This window comes from Physcomitrium patens, chromosome 13 (genome assembly GCF_059467195.1).
Source record: "Physcomitrium patens ecotype Gransden chromosome 13, ASM5946719v1, whole genome shotgun sequence".
Lineage (NCBI taxonomy): Eukaryota > Viridiplantae > Streptophyta > Bryopsida > Funariales > Funariaceae > Physcomitrium > Physcomitrium patens.
In genome coordinates, this window is record NC_143422.1 from 14,571,161 (window position 1) to 14,588,323 (window position 17,163).

Here is a 17,163-nt window from a genome sequence, read left to right on the forward strand (position 1 = left end):
GCTTCTGCCCAATACTCATGCCTAAGGTTTTGTGTATGAAGCATACTCCTTGCCATCTCCATAATGGTCCGATTTACTCTTTCAGCAACCCCATTTTATTGTAGAGTATAAGGAGTAGAGGTTTGTCTTGCAATACCTTGAATCTTTATAAATTCATCAAAATGCTTTGACATGTATTCACCTCCATTTTTCGTTCTCAACACTTTGATCTTGCACTCACATTATTTCTCTACAATCTGGTGAATGGTGGAAGGACCATTTCTTTACAATCATGATGAATTAATGCTATAATTGGTTTAGGGTACCAAAGCATATAGGTTTAATTGATCATGATTGTAAAGAAATAACCAATTATAGCATTAATTGATCATGATTGTAAAGAAAGAACCAATTAATGTTATAATTGGTTTTTTAAAATTTTTTTAATTTTACTAAATTTTTTATAATAGTCTTTGCAAAATTTTGAGAATAATGACTAGAGGCTTGAATTACATCTTCTTCTTTGTGAATTTGACTAATAAAATGTTTCCAAAATTTTCCATTTCATTCTCTTCATCTATACTATTCTTTATTACTTTTTCTCCTTGAGCATTTAATGTTAGAGTATCTCCTATAGATTGTCTTTTTTCCTTTACTTTATCAATAATAACTTCATAAAATTTACGCTTTGCAATCTCTAGAATTTCATCAATTATAAATTCAATCTTTTTATCTAAAATCTGTTCTTTTAATATCTTCTTCAAATCTGTAATAACTTTAATATCTGATTGTAATTTATAAGTATAAATCTTTATTTTTTCTTTGATAATTTTTCTTTCATTTGTATAAATATTCTTTTTTTTCTTCTTCATGCATAAGATTCTTTTATTGTTATGATTTCTCTCCTTTTGTAGTCTTTTTTAATGGCCCTCTATTATTTTCATCTTTTTTTTTGTTTTTTTCTATTAATGCTATATATTAATTTCTTGTAATATGAACATGAACTGATAATCCATCTACTAGATCATCCCACTTAGTAATTTGGCAAATGTTATATCTAATATATTTTAAATTATCTCTAATAATTTATTTATTTTTGGTATAATTAATTGTACTTGACTACAAAGAACTAAATTCTCTTAGAAATTCAAAATTTATGCTTAAATATTTGCTAAAATTTTCTTCCATTTAATATGTTGATACTTCATTTCTTGAAATTGTATATACTTTAAAAGCATCTTCTACAAGCACTTTCATTCTTACTTTATCAAAATTTGTCTCCAATTTATTTTTACCTTTTTTTTTAAATATATCATATTATCTTTGAAAAAAATAGCTTCTTTACATAATGTCTTTATAAAATATTCACATGTCGTTCATGAATGATCTATGCTATCACACCACATGTACCTATGCACTATACCTTCTATTGGTCTAGATTTTGGTGTTATTAATACTCTCGATGTTTGATCCTTCTACTTAAGTTTTATAGATTTGCAAATCTCTCATTTTCTATATAATTTCATCAATGCTCATTTTTTCTTTCTTTAATGTAGTTATTGAAGGTTGAACCATAGACTTAGGATAGTTAATAGGTATTTTTATCTTAGATGTTTGAAATGGTATTTGAATATTTAACCTTTTTTTTTCTTTTTGTAATTAATTCTATTGCCTCTTTTACTTCTTTCTAATTTTTTTCAATTATTTTTTGCTTTTTTATCTTCAAAAAATTTTTTCAACTTTTTTTTCAATCTTACATCAATTACTTGAAAAAAAAGCTCTAATTTACCTATATTTAGTAATTTCCTATCTTTCTTTGATAAATAAAAATATTTCCTTTCAAATTCTTTTAATAATTTCTTTGCTTGAAGATCCTTCTTAGGTCTTTCAATCTACTCAAAAAATGACTTTTTTATAATCCAATTATTATCTTCCAAGAAAAATTCATCTTTCAATGATTGAAAAAATTTCTCCCATAATCCTCCAAAATATTTCATAATGGATTTTACATGATTTTTTTATTTTTAGAATAAAAGCTAATTTAAATGATTGAATCAACTCTTCTTTATAAACATGCTTTAATTCCATTTTTTTAATATAATACCTTAATTACCTTGTAATATCTTTTCCTTCAAATTGATCAATTTTATCAATAATTGCTTATAAAGCCTTGTTTGTCATACCTTTTTTGTAATCTTTAATATGTTGCTATTACATGAATAAAGCATAAGCGTCAAATATGTTTGCAAACCTGAGATCAAAATACATACTTTATCTTCAACTTACAACTCAACTTTCAACTCCACTTAAAGCACCAATTGAAGTACTACCCAAAGCCCGTCCTTGTATTCTCTTGCCTTCTTTCTTCATAATTCAAATAAATCAAAAACATTCCAAACACCTTCTCTTTTAGGCTTTTCACATTGGATTCACCAAATTATATCATATTTTGTGAAGTTTGCTTGAGAATGCATCAGACACCTCACTATAGAAGATAAAATAGAACTTATAACAAGAAGATCTTAACAATTTTAATAGAATCCTAAATAGACTAGAATAAAATTATAACAATTTTAATCAATTTTTAATTAAATTTTAATAAAATCTTAAAGAACGTCCAAAGAAACATAAAGAAATCATAAATTAATCTTAAAGAAATATATATAGTAAAAAAATCCTAAAAACATATCAAAAAAATCTTTAAAAAATAATAAAAATAAAAATTAATTAAATCCTAATTAAATCTTAATATAATCTTCAATCAATCATAACCAAATTTTAAATAAATCCTAATAAAATCCTAAATTAATCCTAATTAAATCCTAAATAAATCCTAATCAAATTCTAAACTAATCTTAATCAAATCTTAATGAAATCCTAAATCAACTCTAATCAAATCCTAACCAAATCATAACCAAATTCCAATGAAATCCTAAATAAATCTTTATCAAATTCTAATCAAATCCTAAATCTTAACCAAATCTTAGATCAAATCCTAATAAAATCCTAATCAAATCTTAATCAAATTTTAATCAGATTTTGAACCAAATTCTAATAAAATCCTAAATTTAACCTTAATTAAATCCTAAATCAAACCATAAATCCTAAACCAAACCTAATCAAATCCTAAATCCTAAGCAGAGTCTTAATAAATCCTATATTAGATTGAAACTTCAACAAATAATGTTCAAAGCATTGATATCAACTTAAAAAATATATACTTCTCAAAAACTTAGTTTAGAATAAGCCCAAAAAAATGAAAATAATTGTACTTATCAATTAAAAGAAATGTAATATAATCCATTCAAGTATTGAATGGCATCCTTCTTCAACCTTAATGTTAAGCTTCTAAAGCCAATATCTCCTTTTTAAATCATTAAATTACCCTCAAAATTCACAAAAAATTTTGAAATCAAGTCTACTACCTATATAAATAATTTTCATTTCAATCCAATTGGTAGATTGCTAAAAATCTAAGAAACTTTCATTAACCTATAATTTCAATTTTTGAGACTTCAATTCACTTGAACTTTAATAACCTTTAACATAATTATTCAATTAAGCTTAAATTCATAATATTCATTTAATACAACTATACTCACAAATCTAAAAAATTTTACTTATAGATTTATTACAAAACTCACAAAATTATCTAAAATGTCAATCCTTTATTATTTGAAAAAATCATTGTCGCTCAAACAACCTTCACTTTGTAAAGCTCTTACAAAGTTATTACAAATTCAATCCCTCAAAATTAATGTTCAAAAAAGCTTAACTTGGTTTGCTCTTAAATTCCACTCTCTAATTTTCTAAAAGAATTCAAAAATAGCATAGATGCTTGATTTTGTACCTTGAAGTGTGATTTCAACATTGGTTGGCATCTAGTCCTCTCTGGATATCAATTCTTATTTTCTTGAGGTAATTTTTACTAAAATCAATTCTTAACTCCTTTCTACATATGTCTATATTTTTTATTTTTTTAATCTATCTTATTTTGTATTATTTATGGCCATACAAAGTAAAAAGAATCCATTTTCATAAAAAGCAATTCCTAATATTATAAGATTTTACTATGTGCCTATCTTTTATTTATATTTTTACTATGTCTTTTTAATTAGGCTCTTCTATAGTAAAATATTTTTTTCTTATATCTAATGGCCGTATTACTACATGACATTGTCATCACTTGACTTGTAGTTCTTCAATTAAATCTTTATTCTTCACATCTTTCAAAGAGCTGATTGTCACATATAATGGCTTAAGCAATAAATTATTTTAATAAAATTATTCTTAGAATCATCAACAATAAATCTTTGATATTGTCTTTTAAACCATATCAAAATTGATTTCTAAGTGTTAAGGACAAGAACTCAATGAAAGTAAATAAATAAGTGAAATTCTCTCAAAGAAATATGACAAAATAAAAATAGAGGAGTATGTTTATTTTAAAAAAAAATTAAAATGACTATTGCCAAAAGACAAAAAAAACTAGAGATTCTTAAAACTAGACACTCTTGAAACTAGAATAAAAACAAGAAAAGAATTGATAAGAGTGAAGAAGGCTTCACTCTTGCCTCTATATATATTATCTACCTAAGATCTATGTGGTGATGTTCTATAGGACCTCCAAAAATATGTTGACTTTGCATGATACATATTTTAACTTATAAGATAAGTTTTCTATATAAGCACAACATAATTAACTTGTTTTGCAAACTACCAATGCATGTGGCATGTGGTTAGTTTGTTGACTAAGTTTCTAACGTACCAATCAACTAAAAATATATGTAAAGTCAAAATAGCATCTAAAAAGATTTTAGAAAGCTTTTCTAAAAGATATTATAAAATTAATCTATTTTTATCTACTTTTATCTATTTATATTATCTAAATAAAAATTATAGTAGATATATATATTCATAACATTACCTTCTCTTCTAGGGACGAGTTCCACAAGGAACAATAATTACATATTGAAGAAGTCTAAGCTATGGTGAATTATATTTGTCATATACTTTGATTTTTATTCCCTTTGAAGGTAGTTGATAGGTCGTTTGAGCCATTGATAATGTCCCATTCCAAGGCAAGAAAACCACCCCATTATTTGATCATTGTTGAAATGTTTGTAAATTCTTTCAAAAAAAATATTTGTAACACCATCAAAAATTGTTCTTACCTCCAATAAAATCACCAAATATTGAGAGTCTCTTCCTAGCTTGTGATATCAAATGTGTTGTATCTTACCATCTATTCAAAGAAGAACATGTCATTCTTGAAGGTCTTCATCTCTATTATGTTATCTTAAAAGTTGTGATAATTGTAATGTTTTATGTGATAAATCAGCAAATAATGATTTTTGAGTTAAATTCCTTGGCTATTGGTTCTCCATTTCATTAATACTATAATTATACAAAATCTATAAACAAGAATAGAAGGTAGAATGCAATCTTTTCTAAATTTTGTTTCTTTTATAACTAAGGTTTTCTATCCTTCATTTTAGTTTTGGTAGATATTGTCAATAAAAAGCTTTGACCTTCTTTGCTACATTTATAAGATTTGTTTGCTAGTTTCCATATGTATGTGCTAATATTGTATCTACGCCAATAAATAAGATATTTCAACCTATGTTGATGCCACATTGAGTCTAAGACTTTTTTTACTTCGAATTTGTGATTATTACATACTTCTATAAGAGGTGGTGGTATTTGTCTTCTTCTCAAAAAAATTATTATCATATATAGTTCTAAAAGAGATATGTGAAATACGAGATAGATTTTCATAGTCTTTAGTAGATGTAATCAATTAGTAATTAGATTGACTTGTTCACAAATAGAAAATGGTCCAAATCTGTGATAATCCAATTGATCACAAGGAGAAATAGTTTTAATATTACGACAAAATAACCATGTTTTATCACCAACATGAAAATAAGATTGTTTCTTGCAATAAACATCTATATTGTTCTTTTGTTGTTCTTGAGTCTCTTTTAGTCGCACCTTCATTATTGTATGTAGCTCAGATAAATGATTTGCTAAATCTTCTACTATAAGATTATCAACTTTTGAAAAGTCAAAAGCATCAAGTCATAGATGATAATCATAATTAACAAAAAAAATTATTTGTTGCATAGAAAAATATACCATATTATTATAAGCAAATTTTGCCAATGACAAAAGAGTTGTCCAATCATCTTGTTGATAGTTGATGGTACACCTCAAATACTACTCCAAAACTTGATTTACACACTCTATTTGTCCTTCAGTTTGAAGTTGAAAAGCTAAAGTTATTTTTATGTCCTCTTTTAGAATCTTAGAAAGTATTTTTTAGAATCTTGATATAAACCAAGTTCTCATGTTTGATATAATATGCCTAAATAATATATGATAGTAATAAATATTGTTAAGAAAAAGCTTGGTTATTTCTTCACTTGTGATAGATTTTGTACATAGTACAAAATATGCCATCTTGGTGAAATAATCTACTATCACAAATATAGAGTTATAAAAACATAAGACTGGAAGATCTATAATAAAATCTATAGAAATAGAAGACCATGGTTGTTTTGAAATGGATAATGGTTTGAGAAGTCCATAGGATTGATGACAAGGAATTTTTGACCTTGAACAAATGTCACATCACTAGACAAAGTCTTTCACTACCTTCAATAATTGTGCTTCAATTCCTCTAGATGTACATCTTATATTTTGATTAAGACGTGAAGATACCTATGCTATGACCTTAACATACTACATAGAAATTTTGAACATCAAATCTTAAAAAAATCCTAGCTCTCAACATATGAATTAAATATACCTATGATAAAAACACAACCACTATTGCAAATTAATAACTTCATTGCTCTTATTTTACAATACAAGGATTAACAACCTAAAAAGCAATAGATAAAATATTCACACATTAATTCATTGAAGGATTAATAACATGAACTACACTATAATAAGCACAACTTGTAGCTAAACAAAGCAATGCAACAAAGATAACTCAATTACTTATACAAGATATAAAAAAATAAAAACAAGATAACAGAAAAATAAAATGGCAAATAACTTTCCAACAAAAAGTCTTTTAATATATAATTAAGCTACTTAATGGCATCAACTAGGACAAATTAAAAATGCACCATCAAAAATTAAATCATTAATGTAAATTTAGGAGAGGTATTAGCAAACTTTAACATGCATTGCTCAAAGAGGATGAATTCACTTCTTGCCACCTTCACATGATGCAACCATTTTCTTGTTTCACTTTGTACAATGTCATTACTTCATTGAGCTACCATCTTACCTTCACATCAAATTTCACATTGAATTATTATAGCTTGTTTACATTTGCTTCAATACCATTTCATTTCTTTGCATCATCATGACTTCTATATATCATTATCTATATTACCATGTCACCTCCTCGATATACTTAAGGTTAGGATAAATTATGATTATTGCGTAAAAATAGCTATAGTAATTCAAAATGTACATATGATCTTTTTTATATGAAACAAGATCAATTAAGTGATATTTTTGCAACAACTTTTAGCTATTCATATTATCTAAATAATTATTGGAATAAATATGTATGTCCATTATTCATTATCCTTTTATTCAATATTTTTCAAAATAACATTTTTTTTTTTGATAAGTTACAATCAATTTTTTTTTATTTGACTCCTAATTAAACTAAAATTTTATGTAAAAAAATTTTGGTGTTAAATTTCATAGTATCATCAATCTATTCAAAACATTATACATCTATGTGTGGTGTATCTATTTAAACTATATAGTTTCAAAAAAATAATTTAATATTTCAATAAATGACATAATATTGAGGCAAAACCAATCACACCGTATGATCCATTTCAATAAAAACAAAACATGTGAAACCAACTTAAACCACAAAAAACAAAAAACAAAAAATTAAACAAACCAAGCAAACAATTTTCCAACTTCAATAACAAATAGACACTACACAATGTATTGTGTTCAATAAATGGCACCTATATCTTATAGAATTCCTTGGTTCAAATTTGGAATCTAGTAACATGACCAAACAACAACCCACAAGCTTGACTTCTATTCACCCACAATATTACCCACTTTTGCACAAGTAGCAAAGGAAAAGGAAAGAAAAATAAATAAAAAAATAAAAAGAAAGTAGGCGCAAACTGCAGTGACGGAGCATGTGACACTCACTCGCTCATCATGCTACTGAGAAATTGAGCAAATGGGGGGATGGAGAGATTTGGAAGAGTGGAAAGAGAAGTGGGGACATGGCTCGGCAGTAAATGAGCGACAGTGTCCCCGCAATGAAGCCAATGTCACCATGGCCACGTCCCTGGCCAACTGCAACCACGAAGCAGATCGCACACACCACAGATTGTGCTAACGAGGAAAAGGAGGAGGAGGAAGAAGAAAAGGAAAGCTAACCAGAGTAAGAAATAAAGACAAAAGAATATTGAAATAAAAACCAGAGGCTTGTCCACTTGGCTTCCTCTCCAAAACTCACACCTTTAGCTGCTCTGCGTGATTGTGCCACATAGAAGCTCACGCCGATTCCAGAGCCCTTGTCTCTCTGATGGCACATGTCTCCGTGACACCCATAATTCTCTGTGCTTGGGTCCATTAGTGCACCCCAGTTCGAATCTGTGGAGGAGTTGTTGCGCTGGCGCTACGGTGGACGAACACACACTCCTCGGGCACGCTTCAGATATATGTTGTTGTCCTGGAAAAAGATGTCTGAAAGAGGGCTTCGATCGCTGTTTCCTGGATTCTCACACCGCATTTCGACCCTCTGCAGTTGGATTCGCCACTACCCAATTCGTTGAAAAGGTGCCCCAGTCATAAGTGCGCAGGAGTTTATACGTGTTCGGAGTCTGTGGAATTAACGTTGCTGTATTTGACCTTTCGCTTCTCGGTGCGAATGCTGTTAACCACAAATTCATTCCAGCAATCCTACGATTGACACTTGTCCTTGGCCTTGTCTCCCTGGAATCCATATAAATAGTGCACGGACCCGTAATGCTGTCCAAACAACACAAAGCCTTCACTGTTCGAAGAAATTCAGCAGATTATACATTTGAGATTGACAGTGTTGTAGAAGAATATAGTACTCATTCAATTCAAGTTTGGTTTGCAACCCAAATTAAAGCGCTTGAACGGGGGTGGAACAGGCAGCCATGGCGCCACCAAGCAACCAGGCCAAGTCTGACGGTGTGCATGAGGGCGTGAGTAAGCAGCAGCCGACGTACACCACCCTTGCCGGCCACCCAGTCTCCGACGACAACAACAGGTAATGCTTTCTGTTGATGCCAAACATGGAATTTTAAGTTGTTGTCACATTGGAATGCAGTATTCAGGCATCACTAGGTTGCTAGTTAGGTCTTTGAATGTGTGAAGATCAGAAGTTAAACTAGAATGCGGATCTATCAGGCAGAGTTCTGACATTCCTTGCGACATTTGGCAGTTTGACAATCGGCGAAAGCGGAAACACGCTCTTCGAAGACCTCCACCTGTTCGAGAAGAATGCTCATTTCAACAGGGAGCGCATCCCCGAGCGCGTGGTGCATGCCAAAGGCGCGGGTGCACACGGTTACTTTGAAGTCACTCAGTATGTTTTACCTCTCTTCCTGTCATTCAGTGCTTCTAACTCTCCACATTGGTAATGCCTGGGAGATCATGGCTTAAATAAAGCGTTGGTTTTCTCCACGCATCACAACACAACATACATCGTTTTTTTTTTTTTTTTTTTTTTTTGTTTTTGTTTTGACATTGGTTTTGTGTTCGCGCGCAGCGATGTCACTGACATCTGCAAAGCTGCATTCTTGAGCGAAGTAGGAAAAAGAACTCCAGTCCTCGGACGCTGGTCCACTGTAACAGGTGAGTCTGGATTCCCCGACACAGCGCGAGACCCCCGTGGGTTTTCAATCAAGTTCTACACGGAGGAAGGTAACTGGGACATGGTTGGGAACAATACACCTGTCTTCTTCGTTCGGGATGCAATCAAGTTTCCCGACCTGATCCACTCTCAGAAGCGGAACCCAGCGACGCATATGAAGGATCCAAATGCATTCTGGGATTTCCTCAGCCTGGTTCCAGAGTCACTGCACCAGGTGTTGATCACATTCTCCCCACGCGGTGTTCCTGACGGCCATCGCCACATGCACGGCTATGGCTCCCACACCTACAAGTGGGTCAACAAGGAAGGCAAAGCGCACTGGGTGAAGTTCCATTTCCTAAGCGACCAAGGCATCAAGAACCTGACGCACGAGCGCGCAGTTGAGCTTGCAGGTATCAATCCTGACTACTCCACCGAGGATTTGTTCCAAAACATCCAAAACGGCAATGGCCCTTCCTGGACATTCAAGGTGCAAGTCATGCCTCTCGAGGACGCTCCCCAGTACCGATTTGATCCTTTCGATTTGACGAAAGTGTGGTCACACAAGGATTACCCACTGCGCGAGGTCGGGAAGCTGAAATTTGACAGGAACCCCACAAATTACTTCGCCGAAGTGGAACAAGCGTCGTTCTCGCCCGGACATTTCGTACCCGGGATTGAAGCATCGCCAGACCGTGTGCTTCAAGCTCGTCTCTTCGCTTACGATGACGCCAGCCGATATCGTCTAGGCTCAAATTACTTGCAGGTCCTCGTGTGCCTTATTCTCCAAACATTATCCATCCCCCATTCCTGTCGTCCAATTCCTCATCAATCTGGTACAGTATCATTTCTACCAAAAATGTCGTCTAACTTTCATTCCACCATTCTCTGCAACAGATTCCTGTCAACCGGTGCCCCTTCGCTAAAGTCCAAACCTACGCTCGCGATGGATTCATGAACGTCAGTGACAACGGCGGCAGCAACCCAAACTATTACCCCAACTCCTTCGAGGATTTGCCTCGCCCCGACCCTTCTCAACCTGACGTGCACCCTTACAAGTGATTCAACTCACCCTCACACACACATACGCATATATCAACAATGTCTTAGACAACGGCTTCCACAATATTTCAAACGATGGGCGCATTCTTCATCTTCCTGGTTTTGTTACTAATGAGCCTTTACACCCTGTTCGATGAAACGCAGGCACGACGGCGGAGTGGTGAGTAGAACACCGCCCAGGAAGTGGACGGAGCAAGACGACTATGAGCAGCCAAGAGCTCTATGGCAAGCTATGTCGGCCCAGGATCGGGGGCAGACAGCGAAGAACATCGCGGGCCACATCATGGGCGCCAAGGAGATGATCATCCAGCGACAAATGGGTGTGTTCCGCAAGTGCGATGAGTCCCTGGCAAGCAAGGTCGAAGAGATGTTGGCTGTGAAGCGGATAGGCCAAGACCCTTACACCATGGTTGCTTAGATCATAACAACAACAATAGCACTCACTGCAAATCCCTTCGCGTCGTAGCGTGCATCCGGTGCATTTTGGCGGCTGTCGGCGCGCGACCATCACCGAAAACGCGGCGTAGATTACGAGGATTTGTGTTTTGTATTTTGTGTGTGTGTGTGTGTGTGTGTGTGTTTTTTTTATTTTTTGTTATTTTTTTTTATTTTTTTGTTGAAAATGATAATGTTGGTAGCGCCTTATGTCTGTTGTAGATCGAGCCAATTTGTGCATTCATTCTTTTCAACCCTGATGTCAATGTGTTTTTATCTGGGAATGTAGGAAACCCTAATGCCCAGCCCCCCCACCTCCCACTCAGTTTTGGAAGTTGGGAATCTTGTGGTGTAATTGTATAAATGAATATAAGGTTGTAATTGGTTTATGAAATTGTTGTGTCATGGAAATGTTTGTGGGGTTGTTTACATCTTTCCAATCCCTTGTATTTGTAGTTGTCTATGTGTATCTATGTACATGTGTGAAAATGTATATATATATATATATATATATATGTATATATAGTTTTAAGTTTGTTACAGTGTGGTATACATGTGATTCAAATTCATAATTGCAGCATGTTTGTAATATATTTACTTGTATTCTATCTAAAGGTTGTGCTTTTTTAGTTTCATTTAATCCCCACATCAATTTTTTGTATATTCTTCAATTCTACCCCAAGCATGAAGTAACAAAATAAGTTAATATCAACTGCAAAATTGTCAATCATAATTCTTTGATCAAAATATACATTTAATAAAGGATTCTTCTAACCATATTTTAAGTATTAACTCTATAAAAAATAAAAATAAAAAGTGTGTGCAGCTATCTTTGATAATACGGTAGTTCTTACAATCTGATATAACATTTGATGACCTCTTAAAATTGATGACGTGTTATTTTCATTTTTCTAATCAAAATTGCTTACACACATATTAATTTGATCACCAACTGTAACTTTGAAGTTACATTAGTTCATATATAGATAGTAAATTTGTGCATTCTTTTGACAAGTCACTTTGAGATTTCCACATCATGTCATTTTTTCATACAAATCTGAAATGTTTCCTTCTATACTTTTATGAGAAAATTAGTATAAAATCTTTTAGACAAATTGTGTGTGTACCTCCAAATCCCTGAAATATCATTTATTTAAGAATTTATATACATTTTTTTTTCAATTTTAAAAATACATCTTATTCCATAATCTTTACAAACTTGAATTGTTTAATAATTCCACAAAAAAGAATGAATGCTTAAAAGCAATGACAATGATATTATCAAAATTCTAAAACTCTGAAACTGTATTTAAACATGTAATATGGAAACATTTGTGATTATGAGATTTATTATTTGCAATTAACAAATAATTTACACTTACGGCATTTTTTTAAGTTTAATACAGAGTTACTTGTTAATTTGAAACTATTTTACTTAAAACTAAGTTCTCTCAACATAGTAATCAATTCTTTTTTTAAGATTTGAATTGTTGGATGAGTTTGTGTGATGTTTAAGCAATTTGTAGTTGTTGAAAGAAATAGCACAATTGATGGCCATTTTAAAGTATGTGTACAATCAAGAGAAATGCTCAAAATTAAATTTCGTAAACAAATATTCCAAAACTTACAAACAACTATTGAATACATTCATATTTACATAATATATACATCCATACATTTATATATATGTTTACTTTGATGAATTCTTATATGTATATTTATCTTGGTTATGGGATGTGTCACATCTACTATAAGAATTTGATTAGAATAAAAATACTGATGTTACACTATGTGTATCATTTAAAGTATATTAGATATATTTGATATTGACTTCTATATTCAAAAATATAGTTATTGATATCACAACTTTGTTAAATTGTAGATTCTTTGTAGCCTTAAATTTCAATCCAAAAAAATGTAGTGGTAGTAGTAGTCCTCTTTTCCTTTTCTTTTCTTTTCATTTCTTTTTCAAATGTGTATGATTATTTTTGAGATTTTAAAACATTAAAAAAAACATAGATCTAGAGGTGTATTTGTTTATAGTGGAAACCGCTGATGGTGTATTGTAACATTCATCTGATTTAAAATATCAAAATAATATGCTCTTGAATACCTTAATCTTATACAAGATTGCTTGATTGTTGTTTGACTTCAAGTAACTTGATTTTTACGCTTGATCTAGATATAATTGTTTCTTTTTCATCACACGAACAATTATTTTCTATTGTTCTTGTAAGGCTGTGACTTTCTAGAAAATAAAAACAGTGTAGGTATAACAGAAAAAAATAAAAAATAAAATAGTTTCTAAGATTTAATTGAATCACTAGTCGAAGTTCCAAAAGTATCATTATGTTTCAATCCGTATGGGTTAGTGCTCTAAGCAAAGAAAACCGAAAAAAGGAAAAACATTTTAATTCACAAAACCCTTCAAGTACAGTTCTAAAATTGTATCACTTTATTTCCTAAGTATTATTAATTTCACAATTTTCATGTGAAGAAAAAAAAAATATATAGATACATAATTTTATATCTATATAATTATATATCTATATATCTATATATTTATATATATATATATATATATATATATCTGTAATATCAACTATCTAAAACAGCTATACTATAAGAAGCATATGTGTATGAGTATATATATCTCACATGATGCTAATTTCTGTTTAATATTTGGCAATCTAAAATGCAGTGAATTATTAAAAATATTGTACATCACACACCTTGGTAAACAACATTCTCTCAATCACAAGACTAGCTCTCAACAATAATATTATCATCCAAATGAAAAAAAGAAAAAAGAAAAAAATTAAAAAAATAAAAATAAAGCTGATGTGTAGGACCATTATCAGCTATTTAGGATATCAGTTTAGATTAGGATAGCAATTCTCAATTATCCTTAATGCTATTAACCCACAGTAATAATAAGCCCACATTGATAAAAATCGCAATGGGAACGAAAGCAACGGGTCTACCCGGCGGAACGAAGGGCGAAGTGGGTAGAGAACTCGGGCTCGAAACCCTAACCCTAAACCCTAAATCGTGAGCTTGCCATCCAGCAGGCTCTCTTTCCGTTTCGAAGCGCGACTCCACCTCGCCGGAGCTCTTGCGAGCACACACCGCAACCATGGGTACCACGCCCTTCCCTTCCTTTGCTCTGCTCTGTGTCCTTGCTACTCGCATCGCAATTTGTTACCCGTGTTGAAGAAACTCTAAGTGCGAGTGTGTGAGTGACTTGCATGATTGTTACGCATGTGCAGGTATCTCTCGGGATTCGACTCACAAGAGACGGGCGACTGGAGGAAAGAAGAAATCATGGCGCAAGAAGCGCAAGTATGCCCTCGCTGCCGTTTCCGTCACGATGCTATGCGTACTCAGATCAGTTAGTTTTGGGGTGTTTTTAGAGGTCTTAGGGTTTGGTGTTGTCGCATCCGGCTTGGATTATGGGTTTTTAATTTTTGGGATGATATGCGAGGTTTTCTGACTACGTGGGCCGGCTTTGTAGGTACGAGTTGGGAAGGCAAGGTGCCATGACCAAGTTGTCTAGCAACAAGACTGTCAGGCGCATCCGTGTGCGTGGCGGTAACTCTAAGTTCCGGGCGTTGCGTTTGGACACAGGAAATTTCTCTTGGGGTTCCGAGGCTGTCACCCGGAAGACCAGAGTCCTGGATGTGGTCTACAATGCCTCCAACAATGAGCTGGTCCGTACCCAGACTTTGGTGAAGAATGCCATCATCCAAGTTGATGCTGCTCCTTTCCGCACCTGGTACAGCCAGCACTACGGTGTTGAAATTGGCAAGAAGAAGAAGGCGGCAGCCAAGAAGGATACTGAGGTGAGCTGCAGTGATTTTCAAGTGTGTTAATGATATACTCTCTTTAAATGAGTACTCTATTTTTTTACTTCAGGATTAGGTCTTAGGATGTGGGATTTTTCTGTTGTTACTTTGTAATGGTCTTCATGCAACACATTTTATTAACCGGTCTTCAAGCTAATTTCACATGCTTTTTTTGTTTCGCAGGACGCCGAAACCACAGAGGAAGAGAAGAAGAGCGCCCACGTGCAGAGGAAGCTGGCTAAGAGATTGGAGGGCCAGAAGCTGGACTCCCACTTGGAAGATCAGTTTGCCAGCGGCAGGCTGCTCGCCTGCATTGCCTCCCGCCCTGGCCAGTGCGGCCGTGCTGACGGGTACGCTCGCTTACCTTCTGAAGTAGATATCGAATTAATGTAGATCTTAATCTAGTGACAATCGTCCTATCGCACGAACACGACACGGATACAAATTTACACTCTGCAATTAATAACTTATTCTCAAATTTGACGCCCACAGTAGGCACTCGTCCTCTTTTTGCGCACATGTAGTGCGCCATATTCAAAATTAATATCTCCGTCACGCAACTTAAAGAAGTTTCGCTGAATTTGGATGTTCAAAGGTGTATTATCCAGGTATTCGCAGTATGACCGCACCTAGAGCGATACGGTTAACTTGCTTCTTTGATAGCAGTCGGCTGTATCATGGCCAAACGCTTCTTCGGTGACTCCTTGATGATATTACGACCCTTGTTCCCAGAGATGTAATTGATCAGACGAAATACGCATTTTAAATTTCTGGTATTAAGCCAATGAGAGTATGTTCAATCATTTTAATTACTAACGAGCTTTTCGTTTAGAAACAGTATGTCATTGTGATCAACGGAAGCTGTAGAGCCAGCGAAGTATTTTGGATGTTTTGATATGTGTGTTCTGGGATGAGTATGGAAAGGGTCATACTGGCAAATATCTCCGTTATCATGGCAGACAGGCATTACAAGTCATGGTGAAATTGAGACCTATTGCTCTACGTGGTAATCGTTACCAGCTTTCTCCGGACATTAATGTTTTTTTCTCTAATTCTTGCAGGTACATCTTGGAAGGTAAGGAGCTTGAGTTTTACCAGAAGAAGATCCAGAAGAAAAAGGGCAAGGGTGCCGCCGCCTAGGCTTTTGGTAGTCATTTGATAGGACTATTCTGGTGTGCCTTGTCGAGGCTATGCGAAACCTATTGATTCAGGTTTTTTCATAATGGAAAATTTCTCGCAATCAGAATCTGCATTGTGACATTACCTGAGGATCTTCAACACATTACGCCTTGTATGATTCTTAATCTCCCCAAAAGTTTCCCTACAACTCAATGTGTCGTTTCCTGACAATTGAAGTCATTCTCGCTGCGGCTGGATGTCACTTGCAGCTCGCACTTTGGATCCTAGAGTTCATTAATATTCCTTCCGGAACTTTAATTCGAACTTGGTTATTTGTCATGGATAATCAGGACGTAGTATTCGAAACGTCCCCTCGCTGCATTCCGTGGTTTCACTTTCTGCACGTCAAGATCTAATCCTGCCCCAGAATGCACTTCCGAGCACTTCGAACCATTAGCACAATCTGAAAACGATTTGAAGCATGTGCGATTTTGATGAACTGCATAAGGTCAGCGCTGGCTTCAACATACATTACATTGGTGGAATCCGAATGACGCGCATCATGCAAACGGGAAATTTCTTCAAAACTGCTGCACTAAGCGATAAATTTGAACCTCGCCCAAAACAGCGAGACCAGATTTCAACCACCTAGATTGTGAAATCGACACACACAATACACACCAATGAGCTGCTGGGATTCCTCTTCCATTGATAGTCTCCAACTACGCCAGTGTGTCTCTGCTGGTGCGAATTTTGATATACCTCCTGGCCACGTCAAAAGGTCCCTAAACTCCCCGGTATACAACCCACCAAATGCAGCCCTCCACGTCGTCCAAG

The 17,163-nt window shown here is 33.7% G+C and overlaps 2 protein-coding genes across 2 annotated transcripts; both read left to right on the plus strand.

Moving 5' to 3' along the window:
* Positions 1-9,029: 9,029 nt before the first annotated feature.
* LOC112290297 (uncharacterized) lies at positions 9,030-11,756 on the plus strand. The gene is made up of 5 exons (XM_024536433.3): positions 9,030-9,280; positions 9,455-9,598; positions 9,782-10,631; positions 10,763-10,923; positions 11,072-11,756. Exons 1-5 carry the CDS (start codon positions 9,168-9,170, stop codon positions 11,343-11,345), a joined length of 1,542 nt encoding a protein of 513 aa, XP_024392201.1. The 5' UTR covers positions 9,030-9,167; the 3' UTR covers positions 11,346-11,756.
* A 2,692-nt stretch (positions 11,757-14,448) lies between these two features.
* LOC112290600 (small ribosomal subunit protein eS8y) lies at positions 14,449-16,470 on the plus strand. The gene is made up of 5 exons (XM_024537049.3): positions 14,449-14,502; positions 14,632-14,704; positions 14,877-15,204; positions 15,391-15,557; positions 16,269-16,470. The coding sequence occupies exons 1-5, from the start codon at positions 14,499-14,501 to the stop codon at positions 16,345-16,347; spliced, it is 651 nt and encodes a 216-aa protein (XP_024392817.1). The 5' UTR covers positions 14,449-14,498; the 3' UTR covers positions 16,348-16,470.
* The last annotated feature ends 693 nt before the right edge of the window (positions 16,471-17,163 follow it).